This window comes from Accipiter gentilis, chromosome 17 (genome assembly GCF_929443795.1).
Source record: "Accipiter gentilis chromosome 17, bAccGen1.1, whole genome shotgun sequence".
Lineage (NCBI taxonomy): Eukaryota > Metazoa > Chordata > Aves > Accipitriformes > Accipitridae > Astur > Astur gentilis.
In genome coordinates this window covers 4,165,341-4,192,894 of record NC_064896.1, presented here as the reverse complement: position 1 = coordinate 4,192,894, position 27,554 = coordinate 4,165,341, and the positions used below count along the sequence as shown (strand labels likewise).

The window sequence follows — 27,554 nt, the reverse complement described above, 5'->3', positions numbered from 1 at the left end:
GTCCATGAGCAGCCTCTTTGAAAAGAAGACATTAGGATGATGGGGAAGGCTTAATCAATTTCACTGGTATTTTATAAACAAAACATTAAGAGTACCTTGGTCTTTTTGAGTGTCCCTTACATGAGAATCTCAATCTCTTGCAAGCATTAGGTAGCACTCAGATCCCTACTTTCACCACCAACCCTTTCCCTACCTGAAAAACAGGGAAACTGAGCATAGAGGTTGCTTATGATCATGCCACAAGGTTTCTCTTGCTGCACCCAAGTGTCTACCACAAGGCTGTGTTTCAGGGAGTCCTTTTATTTCTCTAAATATTTTGCACAACTTCCCTGGGCCCTCCTGTCTGTGTGGGGATCTAACAGTGTTCACTAGCTGGACTATTTGCTGAGAGCCAGGGTGACATGCACAGACATTCTGTGCAAAACAATGAGCTTGCTGAAATGACAGCACTGTAACCAGTGCAGGCAGGCTTGCTACTGTCCTTTCTATGCTGATGGATATTGTTGAAGGTGAAAATTGGCTCCAGGCACTCACCACCAGAGGGTTATTAGTTCAGGTGGCTTGTTTTAGTTCTGTAAGTGCTGGGAGGAAAAAAAAGAGTTACTTGCAAACATCATTTCAGGTTAGCTTGAAGTTTATTGGGCAAACATGCTGGACACTGGCTGCCAATATGGGCTTGCTAATACGGTAAAGGTGTGAAACAATCTTTGGGAACAGTTAGTGCAGACAGACCTGTGTTTGACAAGGTCCTGGAAAGCAGACTGCTGCTTCACTGCCTGCAGTCTCAGAAGAGCTACAGAGATGCCTACAAAGGAGTGGTGTCCAAAGCAAGCTCATCTTGCTGAAAGCCCTGCAGGCAGAGAACTAACCCAGTCTCTCATTCATCACCAGTCACTGCTCTCCCAAAGCACTGACTGATAAGCACACTGGGTGGTGAAACAAATTTTACTGGACTTGTGAAATTGAAAGACTTAGCCAGCCTCTGCTTAGACAGCTGGGAGAGGCTGAGCAACTTCATTTTTTTGGTTCCTACCAGCAGCTGCAGCTCTCCAACACCTTCCTGTTGGACTTATCAGCTGCTCTGCTCCATATAGTGGGACACCTTGCCATTAATCTCTGGTAATCGCCCCTTCTTGTCTGCAAAGGGATGTGCAAAGACAGACTCAAACTATAGTCTTGTTGGGACAAAGCTAGTTGTGTGACTGGGAGGCAGGACTAGGATTCAGCTCTGGGTTCACTTCCCAACTCTGCCACAGAAGCTCACATCTGCCTGTCCCGCTGCTCCAGCTGTCCGCTATGTAAAATGTATTGCTTTCTCTTCTAGATATCTCAGAAAAGACAAGTGAAAATCATACATAGGGATGCAGATGTTGCTGAAGCACAAAACAGCCTAATGCCAACCTCTGCCACACAAAAACTGAGTCTCCTAAGGCGATCCCTTACTAACATTTTTTAGGCAGCCCACAGGTTTACCTGAGCGTGCATAAGACTCGTGACATGTGTTTGTTATTTCTGCGGCAAGATCCATGTAATGTTGCTTCCTCTCTTGTCCAGCGTGTTCAGCTCCAAGTGCTATCATGCCCCCAGAGAAGCAAGCCAAGTGACCCATTTTGTGATCCAAGATGCCACCCCTCCATTCAGCAATGTAGGTCAATCCTCCAGCAGACTTCTTGACCAAATGCTTTTCTATTGCCTAAAGGGACGAAAATCAGGATTTAAGGTTACTTAGTGAATAGTAAGAATAACTTACTAACTTAGTGGACAGGAGTGAATACCAAGGAAATCCAAAGATCTAAGACATTTTTGCCTGAAACATTCTGATGAATAATGTCCCCCACAAAAAATACAGAGCAGCAACCTGCTCCTTACCTCTAGGGCATCATCATACATCTTTTTAGCTTCAGAGTCTTTCTTGTCTGACATCAGCCAAGATTTGATGAGATATTCATAAAAGCTGTCCCCAAGCCCCCCAATGGAGACGTGGTCTGTGGTGGGAAAGCCAGAAAAGAACTTCAGGTTCATGATATACAATGAGCAGTTGCTTTACAAAGAGCAAACAACCATGTCCTATTTAATGCCCTTGTTCTCTCCTTCCTCTTTCCAGTTTCCTGGGGAGAGCTTGCAGCGTTTCTTTTTCAAGAAGGAAGAAAGGTGGAAAGAGCAATCAGAAGAAAAATGTTCTGTCATTTTACAAAGCATTAGTATCCCTTACCAAAACTATTCAGAGGCCTTATTTTGCAACAGTTATTTATACTGCATCTTGAAGATGCTTCCTGTTTATGAAGCAATCATCATAAATCCCAGCCTCATAAACCAAAAGCAATGGCAGGTACTGATAGATCTCTACCTATATGAAGCCACTGGGTGCTGCCTCCCTGCCTCAGGAAAGGGAGAACGCATGTTGGATCACACAGAGCTCCCAGCAAGGGGCTGCTGTAGGGACCTCTCGATTGTGCCATTTGTATTCCTGGCTCATGGTGGGACTCTGTGCCCTGGGGAAGGCTGGGGCTGTTGGCGTATTAAAATGATAAAGTCAGGTACAAGGATGTGCACTGAATATTTTCTTCTGCAGAAATCGGATTTTCAAGGCTATCTGTTCAGAGTACACAATGCTATGACCTTACTGGAGAGGAGGATGCTAAAGAATTGCACTGTGAAATGGGCATGACAGCTGCAGGTTTCTGCCTGGGGGGAACTGCTGGATGGATTTATATCTTTAAACTATACCACAGGGGGAAAAGCAGCATTCATTCTTCCAAGCAGCCAAGTACTCCCCTTTTTAGATCAGCAAGACAAATTACCCACCACGGACTGAACCATCCCTGTTAATTAACAGTGTCCACCTCTGTGTCTACACGCATCCTCATTTTAAATGTAAGCAGATGCAGCAGGGGTTTTGGAGTTAGCTGTTCAGATTTTTATTTTCCCTTTCACTGTACATATATAAAGTCCTGGGGCTTATTCTAAATGCTAAATCCTACCAACAGAAGAGATCAACAGCCATGCATTTTCCTGACCTGAAGAGCAAATATCCCTGATACAGTGTGTCCAATGATCCATGGAATAATCCATAGCAAAACAATGAGATTAGACGCATGAATTCAGAAAAAAAGAGGACAGACTATTTGCAAACACCGTCTGCACAGCCTGTCTTTAAAGAGAAGCTCTGTGATCCTAAGTGTGTCATTCATAAAATCACCAAAGCAGGAGCTCTGGTACATAATTGCTTTCCATATGGCATCAACTTTGCCAGCATTTGCCTCCTAGGCACTTTGCATAAACAAATCTCTTACTTCAGCAGGGGACTGTGCTTTAATTTTCTAAAGGTAACAACGGCACTCAGAAGAGGTACAGCACTGCCTCTTCATTTAGAAGATCTGCTCATTCAGCCAGGTCAAAGATACACCTTTTAAGAAAATCACAGCAATTTCAAGAAAAACAGCTCCCCACAAAGAGCTTTAATGACAAGAGACAAAATGAGAGCCTGGCACCTACAGGGAACATCTCTGTGGCAGGCTGCAGCTGCCTCCCTACTTTGGTCCTAATCTATTTCTCACCAGCAGTATAGGAGATGCAGAAGAGGCTGATCAGTCTTTTCCTCACTGGAATAAGGATTCAGACCACAAGGTCATATTATGAGCAACTGCCACAAACAGCCTGTGCCATGAGTTGCCCTCGTGACGTGAAAGTCTAGAGAGGCTATCTCTAGTCCTTTGGCATAAATCAGCCTATCCCAGAACAAGTAATCGGAGGCTACTTTTAATAAGCTCCAAGAACCAGCAACAGGCCCCTCTAGATGTCAGCAAGGGGTGGGAGCAGGTCAGTACAATGAAGTAAAATTTGCAGACATAAATAGAATTAAATTAGTGGCAGAAGAGATGAATACTGAGTATCAAGCTGAGTATTTTAACCATCTGAATTAAGAGCACAGCTCTTCAGTTTCCCAAAGATTCTGTGATGATCAGTTAAGGCAACAGACAGGCACTTCTCCTCTCAGCACCAATGAATAAGCAGAACTAATGCTTGTGTCTGGTAAAATGTGCAGTATGGCTGCCAGTTGGGAATAACCTAAAGAAAATGGCATCTCAGGGGTGCGGTATAGGGGATGGGAGATTAGCTTTTCAAGTGGAACATATTGCAACAACTCTGCAGAGACAAATGTGGAGAGGAAGCTGAACTGCTTACAAAGGGACTGGATAACTTAGAAGATCAATTAATGGGACAAACACAGAAGCCTATTTTCTTTCCTCATGGCACCAAAGGACAGCTCTGGTTTAATGGGACAACTACAACAATCCAAAATGCTTTGTTGGGACACCTTTCAAGCCAAGCCCTGTCAATTACCATTAGAGGTGCTGACATGGCAGTTAAAGGTCAGGGATTGCTCACAGCTAGAGCTCCCTCACTGTCTCAGATGATGGCAGCCATGCAACTGCCTGTCAGTTACAATCAAAGCTATTAATACAGTAGTTAGAAAGGTCTGGAGCGACCTAGCAGAGCAAACAGTGCAACAAGACATGGGGACACAAGGTAATGCAATGACTCAAAGAAAACTGCTTAAACAATATAAACGTAACCCACTGACAGGTTAAAACCAGCTTCTGCAAAAAGAGACTTTTCTTTCCTTTGACAGAGAAACAAGAAATCCAGCAACTCTCCCTTGCCAAAACAAGCAAACCCTTAACAGAGCAGAAAGTTAAGGTCAGAGATCTGGGGTACAGCAACAGAAGTAGCCTCTCATGTTCCTCCCAGAGGGCAAGCTTCTGCCCTTTCGTGGCACAAAAAAAAGGGGTACAGTCTCTTCTCTGGGTAAGGAAGAGGCTGTGTACGTAAAGCAGGAAAGTAAATAATCTTTCTGTGGGTACACTGCTTCTGATATTTCCTTGCTCTTTTCAAGTCCTTTCCCAGTTACTGCTCCTCTTTCGTATCAGAACAGTATCTCATTTAATGGTCATGTCTTTAGTGCTGGCCAGTGCTGGGTTCCCAACAAGAGAAAAGAACACATACTTGTCTCACTCTTCTTGCACAAAATTGCACTATGCAGTGGTACCATGGTAACAAGTACTCAAAAATGCACACAAGAGAACGCATCCCTAGATCCTAGGGGGATCTGAGACTCTGTAAGACCTCTGCCTCTCCAGGTGGTTCCTTACTTGCTGCAGCACAGTCAGGAAGTAAATCTCATAGTGCTTCTGTTCATAGCCTTCACATCCAACTCCCAAGTAGGTCTGTGGGCTATGTGATGACTGCAGGATGAGGTCTCAAAAAGATGTGCTGATTTCTAATATCTGTGTGATGAACCATGTACCATTATCCTCCCCTGTGCAAGAGAGGCCTTAATTCTCTCTGGAGGTGAGACACTTAGCTGGAAACAAGGCTGATGGAGTAAGTGTACAATTACTATATTGCATCTTACAAATCGGGTTGCATTATCTAATCACATGTATAACAGGCTGCCTGACAAGACATTTTCTTGGCTTGCTGCTCTGACAGTTGCTATTGCTTCCTAAAGAATAATGGAAAGGCTGAAATGCTCCAGGCAGGATTCTGAATGCGGAGTGATACCTACGCTGCACCCAGTTCCCTGTCACCGGGCTGAGAAAGTTGGGATAAAGGCCCTGCGGCTTCTCAACTCTGTTCAGGACTTTGCGGATGTTCATCACCTAGGAGAGATGAGAGACAAGAACTATGTTACTTCTCTGCTGAAAAAGCCGACAGTTTTGCACTGTCACTGTGAACTCTGTAATTTATCAGTACTGATCCCTGGCTGAACAAGCACAGCAGCCTGTAACGTTGTGAATCATCATGCAAGCAGAACCCAATGACATGGCTCTCCGGCGAGAGGTCTGTGATGGAGAAACTTTCAGGCTGGACTCCTCAGCACAATCTTTATTCAGCTCTGTGGGATTTTAGAAATGATTCTAAAAATCCTGTAAGGCAAGCAGTTCGGCAAGCAGTAGAAGCAGTTTGCTAACAGTCATCCAGAAGCAATCCTGAGGGTTTGGGATCTGGGTGGAAATGTATGAGATGCAGAGGGTGATTTTTTCCATGATCCAAAGGAAAAGGAGTGGCAGGGATGAGTGACTCACACAGTACTTAAATTCACCATGTGGTCACTTAACATGATGAATTGGGGCCTTTAATTTCAACAACAGACAGCTCCTTTAATATGCTAGACCAGCTGTACTTATTCTCTAAAACCTCCCTTGGCTTCACCCCCATTAAATCCAATAGGCCTTTCCCATAAGGGACAAAGTTAAATGGTATGCAGCATAAATATTCTATTATAACCTACAGAGCAGCTAATACACTCTAAACCTTTTATAAAATTAGACAATTTGTACGCCAAAAGCTGGCTACAGACTTAAGTCGGTGCTTCCAAGTAAGTCATCAGGCTGCATAATATTTACTGAAGTTTAGTAGCATGGCATATTAATGACATGTTTGAATAAAAGACACAGATGGACTTTATTCTTGCTAAAATCACACAAGTCCCAAGCTGCAAGTTAATGAGTTGATCTGTTCCTCTGAAGTAATTTCCCACAGGATGGGCTGTTTGAGCCCACATCATCCTACATTTTTTCTCTCAGGGGGTGTTAGGATGAATGCAATACATTTTCTGTGGCACACACCAGGCACGCTCAGCGCAGGAGAGTCCATTAGAAAAGTTCTGCCCTTATCCCTCTATGGGCTTAGAAGGCAAAGAGGAAAACATGTTAGGCTGGGGACAGAGGCTTGACCCTGGCTCAAAATGCCACAGTTTGAACCTGGAATATGGATGCAGTTCTAGTTTTCAACAGTGCACCTTCTTGCCCTTGGGTTTTTAGTGCTCATCTCCCCGCCCCCCCCCCCCCCATTTCCTTCTCACACATTTTCTTTCAATACCACTGTTCCCTTTACTGGTCTTTTCTCAGCTCCCCCCCTAGCTTGTCTCCTTTATTTCAAATCACCAGTCTTTCTTTGTCTTCCTTATAGAGTTTCCTGGGCTTCTAGTTTTCCTTCACCCTCTGCGACACTCCTCTTGCTCACCCCAACCTTATTCCTTTCCATACACTCCATCCTATTCTCCATTTTGCTCTCCCAGCTTCTTCCTTCTCTTTCTTCCTGTCTCTTCTTCAAATTCTTTTCTTGTTTTTTTCACAACTGACAGACCTGCACTGGAAATATCCCGGAAAAGTACCATTCTGAGCTTTTTCCTGGTAGTCCTAGAACCACTGTCTGTTTTCACCCCACTGTGGGACTCTGGACAGGCCCCATTTCCTTTGGGCTCATGGGGGCAGTTTGGATTCTAACTGGAACAATTTGTCTCCCTCAAAGCTGGTTCCTCAGGGATGTGCAGCGAAAGCTAATGACTTGCTGGTATCCAACAGCATATTTATTAAGTTCCTCTCACATGCACTACAAGATCACTTGTGGAAAAAAAAAGCTCAAGGTAATGTATAATATTAATAGATTTTCAGTTACAAGTTACACAAAAGGAATCCAATATGTCAACTGTCAGGCCTTTCTTACACAAGAAACCTCAGCAGAAATCTTGCTGGCTGGAGCATAACATTTACTGCCTGCTTAGAGTAAAAAGGACTGCAAGTACAAGGCAGTAGTATTAGGATATCAGAATTAACAATTATCTTTGCAGTCTGCATCCAACAGATGGTTTGATTTTGGCTGTGTCCTTGTCTGAGTAAGTTTTTGCTACAGCTTCACACAACTGAGACATTGGGAAAAACATCCCCATCTCCCCGGTGGCTGCAAGTGATGGGAGAGGTGGGTGAAGGGGCTACAGCAAATGTAAATGACCAAAGAAAACACGGGGGTAGCTGCCTTCCCAGGGCCTATTGGTGTGACAGGATCTCCCACAGGAGCTCTCTGTAACCTTTTCAGTGAGCTGGTGCATAGGATGCTCACAGGCCTGGCGACCTCTGCAGTCTGCAAGGCACAGGTTTCTGAACCTGCGTCCCGCTCTGGTGAGTTGTACTGGTATTGGGAGGAAGGAACACTTTGCTGCACATTGTCTGCTGAAGGCAGACGAAAGTGCTGCTCTGCTCCAGCACCTCAGAAGTATGAAGAGACCAAACACTAAAGACCAAGTTGGGAAGTACTTGCCTTTTCTGCAAACACCGGGTTGCCAGAGAGCTCCGAGAGGTGCAGGAATTCTAAGTGCAAGGTACCAAATTCTGCTAAGATGCTGCTTCCGGCAGATGCCCAACCCCAACTCCAGCTCATGCCACTGCAAGGAGAGAAAAGGGAGTCTTCATTGCTAGGAAAACACAGCTAAAGCCTGAGGTCCCCCCATCGTCCCAGTGCAGATCCTGCCTTTGCTATGTGCATGCGCTGCACACCAGGTCTCAACGGGGGCCGTGTAAAGGACGTACGTAGATTTTTAGGACTCTCACATGGAACAGTTCTAGTGGGATGGAGCAGTAGTTTTACAGTGGATTGTTTAGTATAGGGCAAACACATGGACGGCACATACTGGGAAAGTGCATTTTTTGTGGGAGAGTAATCCCTCCCAAACAGATCAGCTTAAAGCAAACTTTGGAAGAACACTGACAACCTGCCCTACACAAGACACTTTGGGATAAAATGTGTCTGTAAGTTGCCTGGGCTGAACTCTCACATCTCAAATGTCCCACAAGTCCAACAAGTCTCCTATTTTATGGAGAATCCAGACTGTCCCTAACCACCTTGTTTCAACAAGATCCACGCTCTTTATGTATACTTGACACTGACACTCCCAGCATGTGCTTGCTTGCAAGCAGATACAGCAACATCAGCACTAGGGGAAAGATGCCTGTCGTGGTTTAACCCCAGCCAGCAACTAAGTACCACGCAGCCGCTCACTCACTCCCCCTCATCCAGTGGGATGGGGGAGAAAATTGGGAAAAAGAAGCAAAACTCGTGGGTTGAGATAAGAACGGTTTAATAGAACAGAAAAGAAGAAACTAATAGTGATAATGATAACACTAATAAAATGACAACAGTAGTAATAAAAGGATTGGAATGTACAAATGATGCGCAGGGCAATTGCTCACCACCTGCCGACCGACAACCCGCCAGTCCCCGAGTGGTGATTCCCTGCACTCCCACTTCCCAGTTCCTATACTAGATGGGATGTCACATGGTATGGAATACACCGTTGGCCAGTTTGGGTCAGGTGCCCTGGTTGTGTCCTGTGCCAACTTCTTGTGCCCTGGCTGGGCATGAGAAGCTGAAAAATCCTTGACTATAGTCTAAACACTGCAACAACTGAAAACATCAGTGTTATCAACATTCTTCGCATACTGAACTCAAAACATAGCACTGTACCAGCTACTAGGAAGACAGTTAACTCTATCCCAGCTGAAACCAGGACAATTCCACTGGGCAAACCTGACTGTAATGCAAAAAAAAAAAGGGACTCTTAACAACTGCACAAGACAAATCTGACTCTGAGAGCACCCTACTGGTGCTCATCTCACACGCCTTGCAAGAACAGGAAGGCCAGCATAAAACTACAGAAGGTGGCAAACACCACCTGAAGAAGCCAGTTATACAAAGTGCCTCTGCCCCTACTTTTGATGTACTGGGATCCCTTCTCAGTTTCTGTTTGTCTCCCTTCACCCTGCCAAATCCATGCAAAGGGCAGGGATGGATAGAAATCATCCGTGGAGAAGAGCTAGGAGCCAATTCTGGGCATGAGGAGGGCATCACACTTCTCTCTTAAATCTGAAAGAAAACTACCCAAAGGACATGGCAGGATAGAGGCTCTTCCAAGCACTAACAGCCTCACCCTTGGATTTGGTTTTATGTTAGACTACTTCCTTCTTGTATCACACTGCTACAGATCACAGCTCTGTGCCTCTCTGAAATCTACACAGACATGAAAATGCCTTACATACTTAAGCCTTGTTCCCCAAACAGCGTCTGCAGGTGCTGGCCCAGGGAAGCTTGGCTGAGCCATCTCAGAAGTGACGTGGCTTTGATTTTCACGCTCTCTGCGAGCACTGTTTGCGGTTGATACTGATGAGGTAACAGGTTTCCAGTGATAGGGGGGCGGGGGTAACACTAGATGGCGCCTGAAAGCTTGGCTATTAGAAAAAAAAGGTTTCTGTTGTTTCCAGGAGGCTAAAACTAATGATCTTTCTGAGGGTGAAAAAAAAAGTTTCCCCTCCATGTGATATACGGAAAACCATTTCAGGTCCAGAGCTGTTTGTTTCGCCTCCAGACAAAAAGAGCCATTAGATAAGCAATATGTTCACGCTGTTTCAAATTGCTCAGTCACTGCCAAACGTCAGCCTTCCCTGCAAACTGTCAGGAGGCTGTATCACCAAGCTTTTCATTTGAAAACACTGTATGCAGCTAAAATGGGTACCCCAATAACATTGAGTGTTTATGGCAGAGACCTCCCTGTGCAGGCAGAAAGGTCCTCCAGTCTGACCAGGTTAATGTTGATATTAATACAGCATTGGACATATCTGCTGAACCTGGCAGCAGCTGGCCCGGGGATTGGTGTGCTAAACAATCCCATGGTGTTCTCATATCTATAAAGAGTCAATTACTTTTTCTTTATTTACTGCACTGAAGGGAGTTGTAACAAATACGATCTCACAAACAGAAACTGCCTTCTGAGCTAGTTCAAATGAAGAGTGCTTGGAAGCAGCCAAATAGGGCCGTGTTTGTTGTGACAGCAGCTATGTGGGGTCACAGCAGCCAACAAAACCCTCCCCCGGGAACTTCCGTCCCAAACGCACAGCCAGGCCCTGCCTGCAAGGACCGTGCTGCCAGGAACCCAAGCTCTGGGTTACAAATCACAGTAAAACACAAGGAGAGGTGGTCTGGAGGAAACAGAGTATGTCTGCAATGTGTCCCTGGGTTAAAGAGCAGCCTGAAATGACCCCCTGCAGGAAAACATTTTTTCAGCACTACAGACTGGACAAACTGGGTCTTCACAGCTGGCCTGTTTTATAACATCTCAGAGGAAACTAGCCTTTAAAAGACCTTGGTCTTCAAGACAAAAGAAAATGCCCAGAGCTCTCTTTATCCACCAGAGAAGTGGGTCTTCCTTAAACACTGTCCAGTGCAAGCATGGACTGAAAATGGTTGCATCATCTTCCCTCACGGAGATCCAAAGCAGCAGAACAGTGCCAAGTCAAGAAAGAGACCAGGAGAGGATGACAAAGCAAAATCTGGAGGTGCAGAGGGTTTAGGGGAGATGTGAAGGAAAGCAGGGGCCACGGACCTGGAACAGGAGGCATGGGGAGAGAAATCACAGTGCAACACACAGGCAGAGAGCACAGAGTAGCAGCTTGAGAAGACAATGTACTCTACTAGGACCTGGCAGACAATGTGGCAGTTGGACCAGCAGGATGGAAAACAAGCCTGTGTGAGATATGATACAGTGCCTCTGTGAAAACAGAAGGCCACAGGGAAGCACATCAGCGGAGAGGGGACACAAGAGGAAAAGGTGGTGTGAGGTGATAGGAAGAGATAAAGGCAGTTGGCTATGGGAAGAGCTGGGAGGGGTGGGTGTCTTTGTACTTGGGTCCTCAAAAATGTATACGCAGAATTGACTTAATGCCAGCTTTTGTTTGTTTCAAATTTCTGAATGTCATTTTTAACCCACCACCCCAAGCTACCACCAACAAAAGCCTACACATGCTGCAAGACTCTCCTCTGTTTGAGATGATGAGGTCTCTCTGGAATTAGCACATCCTTGCAAAAGCAGAATTGGAGAGAGAATTCCTTCTTGCAAAACTCTTCTGGGCTTTGATTTGGTCCTGACATTTGGGTCAGCATGCTCTCACAGCATCACCTCACTCTCTTCTGCTTCTACTTCCACACACTATCTCACACTGAATAACTCCCTTCCCCTTTGGGTTTACAGCCTTTGGCTGTTCATTATGTTCCTGCAGTAGTCAGACTACAGATTTAGCTTGCTTCATCCTTGCTCCTAAATCAATTGATACTCCGAGCCCTCACAGAAGTTTCACGGCCCTGAAGCCAGAGCTCAAGCCAGTAATATGGGTTCTGGATTGTGGGCTCAGTGTTATTTTGATTTTCTTTGCTCTTAGTCAAGGTCATCAGCAAAACATTTTGGGAATGTCTAGGCAGACACAGTCTGTTTCAATTGTCTTCACAAAGGGCAGGGGAGGGTTTGGCATTTCTGTGAAAGGTTAGTCTATGCGGAGTCTTTATCAGCCACAGAGGAAGCAGAATGTCTCTTCTGTAAAAAGAGACAATTAAAGTCATGGTGGTGGCTCAAATTTTCACTGGGATCACGTACAGGTAAGACAACTGAAGGGTGACAGTGATATTTGAGCAATGGATCAGTGTGAGCCAAACATTTTAAAGTCTTGCACTTCACAGAGACGAGCCAAAGAAGAGATTTGGGCTAAGAGACGAATTATGATTTTCATGGCTGCTGCTCTGAGTTTTGCAAGAGGTGAGGACGAAAGGCTTTTGTTAACCCACATTTCCTGCTGTCTCTGTTTCAGCCGTCATGCAGCTTTTACCCCGGGGGATTTGTTTGTAGGCATCAAAATGAGCCAATGAGCCCTTTTTGGCAGGAAACACTGCCTACTAGCAAGAATCAGACACTGGGAGTCCAGCCCCCAGGTTTGTATCTGCTTGCTGAGAGACCTTCAGCAAGGTATTTAACCCAGCTGCCTCAAATCTCCCCTCCAGCATGAGAACACCACCTACCTGACATGAAATGTTGTGGCTCTAACTGAAGGATACACACCTGGCTGAGTGCTGCTGGCAGGGAGAAAACTAGAGGATCTGTATAATCCCCCCTTTCTAGCAGCAAAACTGTCAGCCAGTCCCATCCAGTTCCTTTCCCAATTTTTCCAAACATGGAGCCTGAATAAATTCACATGCATCTAGTTGGGCACACTGCAAAAATACAGAGCACTGCATGCTACGTGCAGACTACAAATAACCTTTCAAAGAAAATGAGAGTGAGGAAAATGCTATTGCAGCAGGGAGCCCTGCCAAGAGGTAGAGGAAGAAACTGCGGATAGCCCAAAATTAATAAAACACAGCTGGGTTTAACTTGAGTCACCTGCAATCTCTGCCAAGGCACCTCTTGGTTTTGAGTTGGCAAAACAAATGACCTCGAAGAATCTGCACTAGAGGGGGGCACCTCTGAGGAACTGCTGCTGTTCCTGCTTGAATCCTGGTCTTTTACAAACATTCAGTAATAAAATGACATGCTTGTAAGGACGTGTGTCTTGCCTGCCCAGATTTATGACGCCACGTGGGATACCAGTGGGGGTGTTAAAAGCTGGCAAAAGTTTCTCTCCAAGTTCCAGAGCTTTACTCTTGAACACCTGTTAAAAGAAGAAGAGAGGATAAATATTTGATGGACTGCTTGTGAATACTAGTCACACTGGATTCTTTCAAATCCACTTTTTCAAACACACCATTATAAAAAACTAAAACTGCTGCACTATAAGAATCTCCTGTTTCAGGTATGCTGCTGCCCTAGTTCCACTGCACGATAGATCTGAACCAAAAGTCATGCTGAACTTTGGTATCTATCTGAATGTCCTCTAAAAATCTACATTAAACCAGTCCCAAGTCCCCTGCCAAACACTCAGCCTGGATGAGAGCAGCCAGAGCTGCAGAGCTCAGAACACCTCAAATACCTCAGCAGCAAATTTCTGTGATCTGAACTGATACAAAGACTACTCTTTGGGTACAAATTCTTCCCTTTTCCCAGGGTGGCAGAGGACAGAGGGAGGTGAAATGACTGAATTAAAATCAGAAGAAATCTTTCTAGGGTGAAACATTGTTAGATTTATAACATGGGTTTGCCTAGCTTGTGGCATCATCTCCTGTTGTAAAAAACCCATGACTTCCAATGAACAATCTTTTACTTGCAACTCTTCCAGGAAGGATTCACAGTTTCATGGCTAAGCTGCTCCTTTTCCATTTGTAATGCCTCAGTTCTGGGCTTTCAAATCAAATTATAGCTTATGGTGGCTTGCAGTACAAAGCCACCATACACAATTATTTGGGGACAAACTGATACAAGCACTAATCTTTGCTCCAGAGATTATTCCTGATCAAGGGAAGCCTGTAAGTGACTTAGGAGATAAAGCATAACCCTTTTACCTCTAGCCCCCCTCCACCAGCCCAAGCTGTCATAGTAGTTCTCAGAAAGCAGGAATTTATTGCTCTAAAAATACAGCACTGAGGAAACCTGAGCTCTCCCGTGGGCTTGCAGACCTTTGATACACTCACAAGGAGATAGGGGTTTGGTTCAGAAAGGAAAGCAAGAGACAAGGACTTGATTTTTGCCTTTCAGCCTGGTGACACTGACTGGGTATGAGACAGGCACTGCCCTGGCTGCTGAGCACCACTGCTGACTGCACTTCAAGAGGTCACTGCTGGAGTTTTATGGTTTAATGTGGTTTCTTTTTGCTCTGTTGATCTGAAGCCTGTTGAAGTTGTGACTGAGACAGGCCCTGATATGGGGCACTGAGCCTTTGAGAGTTTTCCCTGGAGGGAAATCACAGAGAGAAGTCATTCCTGGAACTCATTTAAAATGCAACTAAAGTAACAGAGCTGCTCCTGTGACTCCACGGATCAATGGTGGCACTATGCAGTGATGAGCCATCCCATCCTATTATGGTGGACAGCACCCAGCCATGGTCACTGTATGGCATGAAAGCTAAGTTCTCATTTAAGAGCCAGTCTTCCAGTTCCTTCACTCACAAAACTCCCCCTTGAATCAGACTTTCTGCTCGCCTAAGACTTCCAGGGCGAAGGAATAATCTCTTCATCTCTCTACAGCCAGCTGTAAAATTCCAGTCCAGTCACATTACAAAACAGATTATGGCATTAAGCCCTGGACTCTGCTGGGCTGGAGAGAAAGAAGAAAAGTGAAGTGAGAGCCTCCTGCTTTAGCCAGGACTCCTGGGGGATGGGAGCATCCACTGAACGGGTGCTCTACCACACTGCAGGAGAGGCTGTGACACCTAGCCCACATCTACTGGTCAAAGAGACATTTTGTGGAGCTATATCACCTTGTCACATGAGTTGGCAGGATGCGGGTACCCTGCCCTGGCAGTTTGCCACCCTCCTTTCCGGTACCCCAGGGCACTTTATCTTAGAAACTACTGCTATGGAGAGACTGACCAAGTAGAGTCACTAACCAGTTGCCCTCCTTAGTCCGAGGCAGAATCTGGAATGATGTTTGATGAAATATTGGCTATGTTTAGAATACAAAGGAACAAGTACAAAGACAAAGATGACTGCAAATGGCATTTCACCGGGGAGCAATGTGTCCAACCAAAAACATGTCTTGCTAGAATTGCCCACAGGAGAAAAGATCTTTGCAAATGAGCCATGCACGGTGTGTGCAAGGTAATTATGCGAGACTTAATTAAAAGAACATTAGTGGCATTTCGATATTCATAAAAATGATAGGTTTAGCCTGTTGTTATGGAGGGATTATCTGATGCTCAGAGAAAAGCTGCTGGAGAACCCTTTCAGTTCATTATTGGTGACTACGTGAGACATGCAGAGCTGCTGAAACAAACCTCTTCTCCAGTTAAGTAGTATGCAGCCAACAGTCCTCCAATATAGCGGATGTTCACCTCAAACAAGGATGCTTCTCCGTTCTGAAAATACATAATGATATACTTGACTGCAAAGTCTGCACACACAAATGGCAGTTAAGGGGAACAGACTGTAGGCAGATACTTAAGTCTCCCAGTCCTCACCCACAGTGCAACACAGCTTTTTGTCTAAGATCTCACAGCACTTTATTTGCTCTACAGTGACAGGTGGAGCCTGAAGGGAAGAGAAACACCCAAACTGGTCATTTATCACCAGCTGACAATATGTAAATCAGTTAGGGCAGATGTATTGTCCATCCAACCAACCCCATCTCGGGTTATGCCTTGCAAAAAGCTGTGAGTTAGTTTAGGGCAAAAATTTGCCCCGTGGAATGCTTTATTTAAAGAGAAAATTGTACAGACACATGGAAAAATTACTTCCTCCGTTTTCTTGTGAAGAGGGCACTGTATTAGTTAGACGTAATGCACTTCCCACATTAGCTAGATATTTTCTGTCATTCAAAGACTCACCCCAGTCTGCAGGCTCTGAGAGGACCACAGCCTAGAGGGTGCCTGTCATGGGCGTGCTTATGGAAAGACAAACTGTGTGTTGTCCATGTGCCCCCCCACCACAGACAGCAGACACAGATGGATATGGTTCACTGAATCGCTCAAGAACCCACTCACCTGGAACAAGTTTTGCTCTACCTACTCAGTTGATGATCAGCAAATGTCAAAACGATTGCATTCAAAATGTGCGTTTAAAAAATACATGCTCCTGGCCATTGAATCTGCATGATAAATGATTCCTACCCTCACGCAAATGCATAAAGCCAAAAACCAGAAAGATCTTCCACCAACACAGCACTTTCCGTGAGCAAAGGGGCATGTGAACCTCTGCACTAGCCTGCCCCTTCCAAATACCTGCAGGTTACAAATCAGAGCAAGTGTATTCTTGAGATGATGACTGAAATTGCATGAGACAGATTACAGCACTCAGCTTCAAACAGAGCTTGTGGGCCTTGGAGTCCCTGCCTCACTTTTCTGGACTATTAAGAGTTCCTTGTATAGAGCCAATTTTTAATTAATTTCCCTCCTTCTCTCCCTCTGCTGTGCTTTCTGACTCCACCGATCAATCCGTACCATTCATTCTTGTCTTTGCAGATCAATCTATTCTGCAGGCCAAGATTAAAAGCTTTTATGAAACCCAGATAAATTATCTCCCAGTTGATTTTGTCCCTTGTTTATCGATTCAGTAACATACTGAGAGCATTCACCAAATTTATCAGATGTGGTCTTCCTTTTATGAATATATGAATGCCAGTTGTGCCCTCCCAAAGGATGCTTTTCTATAAAGGCAGCTGCATGCATTGTTCCCATGGGGAGAACCGTTTTTTGCAACAGGCAGCTAGGCTGGCATTAAAAAAAAGTTTAAACTGCACTCTGGTTTTAATATTCTCCATATGCTACTTGATGACATCCCATCAGCTCTCCCACAACAAATGCAAGAGCTGGCTTGGAGACCAACAGTCAGAGCTAAGGCAAGGGGCCCCGGCCACAAAGTGAGATAAAGGACAGCATCCTTCATTTGATAGCACTGCAAGGCATGTGTTGCACCCAGAGTCCCAGCAAGTCTAACACTAGCTCTAAGAAGAAGTGGCTAGGAAAGCCTCAGGGGCCACACACAGCAAGGATCTCTGGCCATCTTGAGATGATGCCCTTTGTTCCAAATCTAGGCTCACTATGTGCTCTGACTTTGCTGCCGAGGTGCCACATTTCCACTGCACAAGTCCCAGTAATGACATACCAACAAAGGACCCAGTCAAGGAGATCAGCATTTTCAATCTTAATCTATAGCTTGTAAAAAGAAAACTTGTCTTATCACAGGCAGACAGTTAGCTGAGATGAAACAAAACTTCCTTGGAGTATCCAATAATTACAGCTGGTTTTATAACCCAGACCAAAACACAAAAAACATTAAACACTGAATCTCATTTTCAGCCAGACACTGGAGTCTGATCTGGTGGCCCCTTGCTGGAACCCTGTGCCACGTATAGGCAGAAAGTGGGGTGAATCATCACAGTAGTCCCTTTGGCCTTAAAAAAAATATAATCAGAGTTGAGTGGTTTCTTCCCCCACAGGCTTCATAGTTCCCCTCCCCAAATGACTGTTACAGAAGACTGTGATCAGAACTGGCCAAACACGAAGCATTTCGGTGACACATGAGGGCATTCCCAGTAACTGACTCACCACATTCAAGTCAAAGCTTTTCTCCACCCACTTCTTTGCTTCTTGGAATTCCTCCTCGAGTTCCATGATGTACAGAGTATCTAAGGCGTCTACCACCGTAGCTCCTCGAAGGCCTCCTGCATTTCAAACAGAACAGCATGATGAAGCCCCATTCATGCAGTCTTTGGTTCTAAATCAGTCTGCAGGAGCTGGGACAGGAAGCAGCTTCTAGTCCCAATACTGGGGATGTTTGGATGGGATCCAGACTGGCCATGGACTAGGCTGAGATCTGCTAACAGGACTAGTGAGCTCTGCTACCCAAAATGGGCTGATTTGGAGAGGCCCAATTTTCAAAGGCCTGACACTTCTGAAATAATACCCCCATGGAACAGCTCAAGGTCCACTGTAAGCCACTAGTCGTGACTGCAAGCCTTGGCCTTGTTTTCCAGTCTTGTCTTGGCCAAAATGGTTAGGCAATTCCACCCCTAATCTTTGTTCAGCTGTAAATCTAAATTCAGCCTCTTTCTAAGCCAGTTACAAGCATAACCCTCTTCTAAGTGAGAGAATTGTATTTTTATTGTGCAAGAGAATCCAAGACAGGAGTTTGATCATTCTGCCCTGATGCAATGTTTGTTATCTGGGGCACAAAGTACTTTTACACCATGCCATGACCCAGGGCTTCCCGCTACCACCATATATACAAAACACAGCCTCAGAAAGACCAGAAACTAATCTCAATGAATCCTGAACAGAGAGTGGGTGACTCTAGGGACAGCTCCCTTCCTTTGGCTAACAGAACAGTCCCTGTGAGCATGCTCACCGTTCTCCAGCAGATGGCAATGGGACACATGCAGATGAAGCAAATGCCACCCAAGTACTTGGACCAAGCATGTCATTCATGTAAAATATTGCATGCCAAGTGTTGTCTTACACAAATGGACTATAGGAGAACTTCCAGTGAGACAGAATGATGTGGCATTCCATGCCACGAAAACTATGCAGGGTATGTAGACAATCTTGTAGCAGTTGAGATTAAATGAAACTAAAGATGTTAACAACCCTGGGTTTGGAACATCTCAGTGCTGGAGTTTCATTTCTGTTAGGTTTCCCTAAAAGTATTCCTAACACGGAAAAGCAAAGGGTATGAAGCACACTGTGACTCAAAACCTTAAATTACAAAGGCCATTGCTTCCCTGGGTAACTCAGCAAACTCAAATCCTCATGTGGAGGATTCCAGTCTGGAATCATCATCAGCTATCCCCCTGTGGATGTAACACACCAGGGACATAGGCGTGAAGCTGCCTCCATATTGCCGTCAGCAATCTGCATGTGCAGCCCCCCCCCCCCCGCCACTGCTCAGTTGCAGCCACATTCCTACCCACCCCCTGACAGTCAGACCTCTTGGAGTCTCTGTCAGCAACGACGCTTGGATGAGGTTCAGGTTTTGTTTCTGCAGGAGAAACTGCTTGTACCGGCTCTGTCCCGATCATATTCCTTTCCAGTGTAACCACAAAGACTCGCACTCGCTGCTTATGCCCAGGGGTTTTCCCGAGACATATTTCTATTTGGCTCAGGTCAGTTCCTTCTTCTCACTAACAGACTTTAAAACACTACCCCAAATTCCCCCAGCTTTCCCAGCCTTTTATTGCATGCTCAGACTGGCTTGGCACTTTTGTAATACCTTCAGTGTTACTTCAATTCTAGTTCTACTTAAGAGAGGAAAACCCAGCTGGATGCACTGTCAAGGAACTACTGCAGAGGAAAGAGGAAGGCAAAGGTGAGTCATGTGTCATGAACCTTCAGACTTTGGTCTTTTCTTATTAAGGAAAAAAGTGACCGTGTCTGAAGTACACCATACCTTTTCCTCAGAGAAGTGCTCAGATCCACCAGTTTCATACAGGGCTCATTTATGCTTTCAGCATTCCTCTCCCGTAAGAAAGGCATCTTGCCTTATTTTGTTGATGTTACAAGATTGCAGTTTTGACACTTTTCAGCCAGTCAGCACATCATTGCTTTAATGAAAACCCAACCAAGACTTTACTGCTCAACTACAGATTGCTGGCTTTCGGATGCTGTCTGCATCAAAAACAGGGGCTGTGGAAAAGGGATGAAGGCAGTAAAGACAGCCTCTAGAAATCCATTTATTCCTGCAGGCTTGCAAAATTATCATCTAACTGGAGCTATCTCTGAGAGTGCAATAGATGGAGTCAAACAGCCACTAGATCAACTGGTGGGTTCTAAAAAACAGCTGAGCTGATGTTTGTATGGCATGTTTTCCAAAAGCAGTCACCATGAAAAACAACATCATCACAGTCAGAGCTGCTTTTATCAACCCTAATGATTCTTCAATATTAACGATTATGTGATTTTTATACACTTTCCTATTAGCAAGGAGAGACATACCAGCTCTGAGCAACACGGACACAGGCAAAATGTTTTAAAAAGGGAAGGAAGGGCAATGCTGCCTGAGGCACAGCCCATTACTGTGATATTCTGAGAGTAACACTAACAGGCTTGATTTAATTTGATGATATAATCCACAAAGCCTTTCATAATCTGCAGAGAGACAATGAGAAGAGTTGGATTTGCTCAAACTAAACAGAGACAAAGAGACAATAAAGTTACAATTTTCTGGGATGATTAATTGAAGTGAAAAATATTGCTTGAATTGACAGAGCCTTTTATGTTTTTAGCAAGTAAGGCCTTTAAATACATGAATTGCATCAGGGATTAGGAACACGCTCGGATCTTTGCTAAAGCATAGCTCGGAGTTGCTTAGCTTTCCTCCCCTGTATTTGACAAAGTGGAGGGCAAACCTTGCTTCCCTGCTGGTTTGTCTTTGTGTTATTTTAAACATTTGTTTTAAATATTCCCCTAAACACTCTGTATCTGAAGAACCGCAGGCTGTGTGTTTTGTACAAGGGTCTTGTCGATGTTTCCTTTCTTCTGCACCAGCTTTGAAGCAATTGCAGAATGCATGGCTGACTTTTTCCTGCAGCTAACGAAGTCTATCACAATACCAAGAGCTACCGTGTCAGCTTCAGCCGTCTCATGAGTATGATAAAAAAGAACCTCCTTCCCCTCCACAACTATGCAAAGAGCAAACCAGGCATCAGGACTTTGCTGGTGCGACTCTGTCACTTGCCAGGACAGAGAGCACATCTAGGAAGGACATTGACCCCCCTGCGCACACTGGCATGTTACTTCTTTGCTGCTCAACTTGCTTCATCAGATCATGACAGAGTTTGTGATACAATGTCCAATGGCTCTGATCATACTCAGCTGTCAAAAGATGGTGCTATATGTACCCTAGCATGTTTATTACAATATATATGCACCCATTTAGAAAGGTGGTGATATTTGCTTGACATGCTGCTTTTGAGAGATGTTAAAAAAATAATCACCTTTCCACATCTACACATTATAATGTGAGGGATATAATCAAAAGGGAAGCAGCTTCAAAAGGAAAAGTAATCAAAACCCACTCTGTCACTTTTGACTCTTGCAGACACTCCCCTCTCTAAATTACTGGTTTCAGCCTCATTGTACTCTCTCTGAGGGAGCTTTAAAGCAGGAACCAAGAAACCCTCAAAAGAAACCCTTCTGAAAGTACCCAGAAATGGTAGCAATGACTTTTAATCAGGGCTCCATGTCTGAGATTCTACCTGTCTCCACTGATCTAAGGCCCTGTGTGCTACGAAAATCTCCCCCTGATCCTGCTGCAAAACTGGCTTGGGGTGGAGATACACCTCTCTCCGGAGAGGCGATGTCACTTCACTGATGGCCAAAAGGGGAGGTGTGTCTACTGGACACAGCTCTGCGATCCCCACCAGATCCTACACTGCCCAGTGAGAGCCCATGGCCATTCTGAATGGGAAAGAGGAACCCTCCACTGGGAGCAGTGGGAAGAACTGGGACCTCAGGCAGAACTTATGGATGCTTGTCTAGGGGCATTTCTAACTGAAGAACTTCATGGCAGCTCTTGTGACAGCAAGTGCAGTGCCTCTGGCTGGAGTTTCATCTGTGAGAGAACAGCAGCACACCAGAAGCAGCAGCTCATGGTAGCAATACAAAGGTTCATCTCTTCTTGAGCTGAAGGAGGGCCTGTACCACCCCGTCCCAAGCCACAAGTGTATTTGCTCTTTTGTGCATAAGAAGAATGGAGACATCCATGTAGGCAACAAGGCTGCTCTGTTCCTACTTCCACCCACCCAGAGGAACAAGCATCCATCCGCTCGCTTGTGAACACTGCCGCAGAAATCACTAACAAATGTAACATTAATTAACATAATTCTTGTGAAAGGTGCTGAATGGAGCACTCCAGAGAGAGGAGATGGCATTGTATGCACACTGTACTCCCACAGCCTCAGTGGGAATGTGCTTTAATGCCAGTCTGGAGGAAGCAATAGTCTCAGAAGGGCCTTAATGAGAATTAATGGTAGCGTTATCTCTAAAAACCACAGATAAAGCCCACAGCAGCTTGTTCTAGTCTGGGGTAGCTAATCTGAATAAAAGGGCTCATCCTCTTCTCCCATCCCTGACTCATCCCTGCTGCCTGCTAGCTTAGGGGTTCATTGTAGCCACTTGCAACAAGAGTTTCAATTCTAAAGGCTCATTAGGAGGTTTAATGTGTGTTCACCGGGCCAGAGGGGGAACACTTTGGAAGACATATGCCAATCTCAACAACCAAAGGAACTAAAAGGTACAAAAGCCTGCCAGGCTACCTGGGGAGCTGCCGGCCAGGCTCCTCCTGCCAGGCAAAGGGCAGCCCTCTCTGAACCCGCTGCAGAGCACAGGGCAGAAGAGAAGAGCTGCCACTGCAGCCTGGGGCTCCTCTGACCCCAACACAAGGTATCGTCTGTGAGCCTATGGACTATGGGCAAGAAGTGACAGATACGTGGTCCCAATCACAAGCTGAATGAGTACTGTAAAGGGTGAAAAGCTCCAAGTCAGGCAAGTGGGGAAACTACGAGTAACAGATGGGTCCCCCTGGCACATGCACAAGATTCACCCATTTGCACATGTCCCGTGGCCCTGCTCTCCTTCAGCATCCTGGCAAGCTAGAGCGTGAGGAGAAAAGGGAACAGCTTTCTTCTCAACATATAGTTTAAAGGGAGGCCATGAGGGCTGATCAAAGGTGGAGAATATCTACTCTACCACCTGCCAAACATGTAAGGGCTAATTAAGGCTTGAAAAGCACTGCAAAACACCAAGCAGGGACTAAGTATAACTGTGGTAACAATCACAACTGCTGCTGCATCTGTGAACTTCCTTTTAGCTACCCATTATCTGCAAATCAAACCCACCAATTTAGGCAGAAACAGGCCAGTCAAACACACCAGCATCAGGTACACAACAGAAACTGCACGTTTGATCATTAGTAGAGCAGTAAGAGTTTACATCTGACTTGCTGAAGCCTTCATGAGCTACCAAATCCACATGTGAAATTCAACTGATGTTAACACTTTGCATTTGCTCACGTTTACAACCTAGGCTTGCCTGGGAATAGCAAGGGATGACCACATGTTGTATTGGGCTAGAACATTGATCCAGGCATTGCTCACACAGCACAGCTGAACTCCCCTATTAGAAAGGGCCCAGAGGACAGGATTACATTTTTTAGGAAGTAGGATGACCTACTGAGCAAAAGACAAAGACTTCACACCAAAAAATTGCCTTTTATCAGGAGACTGTGACATTATCTTGGTTTTAGCTCTCCTTCAGTCTCTGTAGGAGCTACACAGAACAGAAGACAGTCATGTCAGAGAAAGCCACAACTTTTCATACAGCTTCTTGCAGCCAATGTCAAAACCTTCAGCTCGATATAACCTCTGCCTCTAGCCTCTGCACCTTGCATGCAGACAATAGCAAGCTGAGATGCACAGTACTGGGTAGATTTTTCTTTTAACAGGAACTACATGACTGAGGAGTGAGCAGGGACTGAAGGAAAGGACAAAAATTAGGAAAGGGAAGAGGGACAGAACCAGACCGTGAAGAAAGAAAAGTGAAAAACAAAGAGACTTCAGAGCACTTGCAAGAGCATCCAGGATACTTTCAATGCATTCCCTTGGCACCAGAAAATAGATTGTGGTTTTTGCTGCGCTCAGAAAATGGTTTGTCTTCGCCTGGTCTGCTCCTGCTCTATCAGTTCAAACTGCTAAAGTGTTGCCCATAACCGAGGAAATCTATCAGCCTTCTGGGCCATGCAGCCTGAGCCTCCTGCCATCTTTTCAGCCTATCCAGCTGCCATTGAAACAAAGCCCCATCACACTCCTTCCTGCGGGAACAAGGCCTGGGGTCTATCAGCTGCTCTAATAAGGTGTCAGTGACTCACTGACAAGAGAAGAGACAATAGTTAGGCAACAGAATGACTCACTGGTAACAACGCACGATTCATTTACCTTCATCCTACTTCAGAGGGTTTAAATTAAGTAGGATGCAGAATAGCAGGCCCAAAGAGAAGGGACAGCCGGTACAGCAGCTTGCATTTCAGGACTTCTCTCCAGAGTCTCATGAAAAGCCGTTGCATGCTCTCTATACCAGCTCACACAGGTGAACCAAGCCCTCACTCTTCCTTCTGGCTTTTCCAGCTCCACTCCCACAAAGTCCAACCAACTCTCCTACCTGATGGGTATCACTTTTTGGGATCAAAGAGCACTCCTTTGTCAAAATCAGTTTTGTATTCGGTTGGGGTTGGGGTTTTTTTTGCTTTGTTCTGTTGTTTTTGGGTTTTTTTTTTGTTTGTTTGGGTTTTTTTTGTGGGAAGTTACTCAGGCTTTAGGAAGGAATTTTGGCCAAAATGGAATACCTCCTTGGGGTGAGGTATTTACAGGCTGGGGATCTACCTGCTCAAGTCCTTTTGCTACCAGACTTAGCACACAGACCTGCACCTGCTACTCCCAATGGCTAAACAAGTGGCCTAACCCAGGACATATTCAGCCTCCATAGCTTAGCAAATATTTGATTTTCCAGACAAAGTGGAGCAGCTGTGATGGGAGGGACAGAGAGAGTTGCTTTCCCTCACTCCCCTCTTCCCAAAATAGCCAACTTGGAGTATCACAGGCCAGATATGAGACTTGAAGGGCTCCCAGCTGCAAGTCTGTCCCTTGAGAGTCTTTAAAAAAGCTGTAAAAGTGATGCTTCAGCAAATGAGTAGCTAAGAGTGGGGTCTTTAATAGCCCTCTTCCTTAGGAAGGAGAAATGCCTTTCACCAACAGCTTTGCCTAACTCCCACAGCCACTCTGTGTCTGGGGAGCCACTAAGCACGATGGCTTGCAGGTGTGTGATCTAAAGTGCTGCTGCCCTGCTGCAAAGCCAAAATGGCACATACATCACATGCAATGAGGCAGTCTCCCTGTCTCAACACTAACCAGCTTTGCTATCTAGGTACAAGGAATAATGATGAATTTAGTGTGTGCCTAGATGCACTGCCTTTGCAATGATGGAAATGGTACGAGGATTCCTAAGCAGGAGGAGACAGAAGTATCTTCACCAGCTTTTCAACACTATCTCCCTGACATCAGGGTTTAGCTCGAATATAATTCTTCTTTGTGCCACATCACCTGCCTTTAGAGCGCCACGTACCCCTGCTATTGCTATTATGCTGCTGTTATGAATTGTCTGTCACAGAGATGGATGGAAGCCCAAACTAACCTCACCAACACACCTATTCAGCAGGCAGTGCCAAAGCACTAGAGCAAGCAAAGAGGTTAAGGAATATCGCCTCTAATGTCACGGAGACTAAGACCCAGGGGGCCTGGTCCTGCCATTTGGCAAACAATCCTTTATGAAGTTTCTCAGTGAACAGAAACCGAATCCTTCATTTTCAACAAAGCCATTTTAAAAATCCGTACAGTAATGCATTGTGCCAACGCTTAAAATGAACAGCACAAGTCATTAGGAAGCTATCATACTTAATCTTGCATATAGCAGGACTGTTTAAATGCTACAGAACAGAGAGTTTCAAATAGCTTTTTGCTAACTTTAATAACCAAGTTTACAACTGAAAGGCAAGAGCGAAAGGGGGAGGAATTTAGATCAGTGCAATGTAAACCTAGATCAAAAATGAAAGGTCTTGACTCCCACTGTTCTTATGTCAAATCATATTTGTCAAAACAAAAATTAGTGCTGAAATCTTGTTTGGAATAAAAATTAGGATGCAGTTTCTATGAAACATGATGAACATGTTAACTGTTGAGGCATAAAAGACTCCAGTTGTTACTGGTTATTTATCTTCACCTCTTGGGGTGCAGGCGATGCAGGGCAAAACAAGAACTGAAAACACTGAGATCCCTTCTTCTGGTTATGCTGGTACTGAAGGCTTCAAAAGATTGAACTGGCTTTGATTAAAATCAGTGCCTTGTTAAAACAGGAGTTTGAAAAGCGACCATCTCCAAGTGCTGCTTTTCTTGTTCTTTTTGGGTTTTTTTCTCATTGATAGTGCTTGGAGACCAGACTGAACTTTTGACATTTATCCAGAGATTTGTGCGAGAAGCCTGGGAGCTGGCTGAGACCACGTCACCAGACAGCTTCTGGGTAGTGGCATACTGTCGAGTTCTGGGGGAAATCTACACAGAGACTTTTTACATAGCTCAGGATAATCTTGGCAACAAAGTAACCTGTGAAAATCACTGCACAGTTTCTTGAAAAATCTGCTTTGCGGGGAAGATTTGCCAGTCCTCTCTGCAGAGTGCTCTGGGTCAGGCAGAACAAGTGGTTGGGAGCCTGGAACTCCTGAGATAGGATCTGGCTTTAGACTAGAGCTCCCTGCCCGCTCTGGACCTTAGTTTCTTCTGCCAGCAAAAAAAGCAGGAGGCATCTTCCTCCAAGTTTAAAAAGAAAAAGAGTTTAAATGAAGATAATGTGCTGGTTAGAGAAATAAAATGATTTAAAAATCCATATCCCGGCAAAGTGCTGCAGCATGATGACCAAAGTTTTAGCCTATTCTACTCAGTACCAGTTACAGCAAGAGAAGAAACAAGAGTCAATAGACAGCAAGGCACACGCTACCCCTCTGACACTAAGCAAACAGCCCCTTGTGTACTGGCTTGTTGCCTAGTCAGCTGCTGTCTCACCATCTCCATCGATCACATTAGTTTATCCACCATCATCTGACCTGGTATTTCTGTGTCTGTTCATCCTAAGCACCTTGCACTAGCCATTCGTCTGCCCTCTGGAATGGCATTGCTGACCACGCAAAAACATTCCCACCAGTTTATTTTTTAACTTTTCCTTTCATAATTGTCCTCTAGCATGGAAACCTTGCACTAGGTATCAGTACTGGAAGACAAACTCCAGTTCCAGAAGATATTCTCAGGTAGAAAGACAATCTGCTCACATTACAAGTAGGACGAGGACAAGGTTGGTACTATTTGTTCAGCTGACACAAATTAAACAGAAAAACCAAATGAAACTAGGAAACAGGTTACAGGTCTTTTCAGGAAAAAAGAAAATTTCTCAGTTAAGTCTTCACAATTTTATCATTACAACCTGGTCCTTCAGCTGCCTATGAATGGTACCTACATTCTGCAGATGAAGCCTGCAAAGCCAACACCACCAGACTTGAGTTACAGCCTTGCCACTGTGCCTTATTTATTGAGGTTTTCGTCTGTGAACCTGATAGCTGTAACACAGAGTAACTTCTTTCTCTTTATTTAACGTAAACTAAACAAATTACATCTGAGCAACAAGGTAGCAGCAGAGAGAGATAAAGGCGACAAAAAAGTAGTCCAAGAATTAGAAAAGATCTATTTCTTTTTTTATCAGCACATTCTCCTGCAG

The 27,554-nt window shown here is 44.9% G+C and overlaps 1 protein-coding gene across 1 annotated transcript in view; it reads right to left on the bottom strand.

The window, feature by feature from the left end:
* The window catches only part of MAN1C1 (mannosidase alpha class 1C member 1), a 69,283-nt gene that overhangs the window by 5,900 nt on the left and 35,829 nt on the right, over nt 1-27,554 (bottom strand). The window contains exons 4-10 of the mRNA XM_049820901.1: nt 17,796-17,911; nt 15,528-15,608; nt 13,216-13,310; nt 8,104-8,227; nt 5,570-5,663; nt 1,870-1,985; nt 1,474-1,693 (exon numbers count right to left, since the gene is read on the bottom strand). Of these exons, the coding sequence (XP_049676858.1) occupies nt 1,474-1,693; nt 1,870-1,985; nt 5,570-5,663; nt 8,104-8,227; nt 13,216-13,310; nt 15,528-15,608; nt 17,796-17,911 (846 nt within the window). The remainder of the gene's footprint in view (nt 1-1,473; nt 1,694-1,869; nt 1,986-5,569; nt 5,664-8,103; nt 8,228-13,215; nt 13,311-15,527; nt 15,609-17,795; nt 17,912-27,554) is intronic.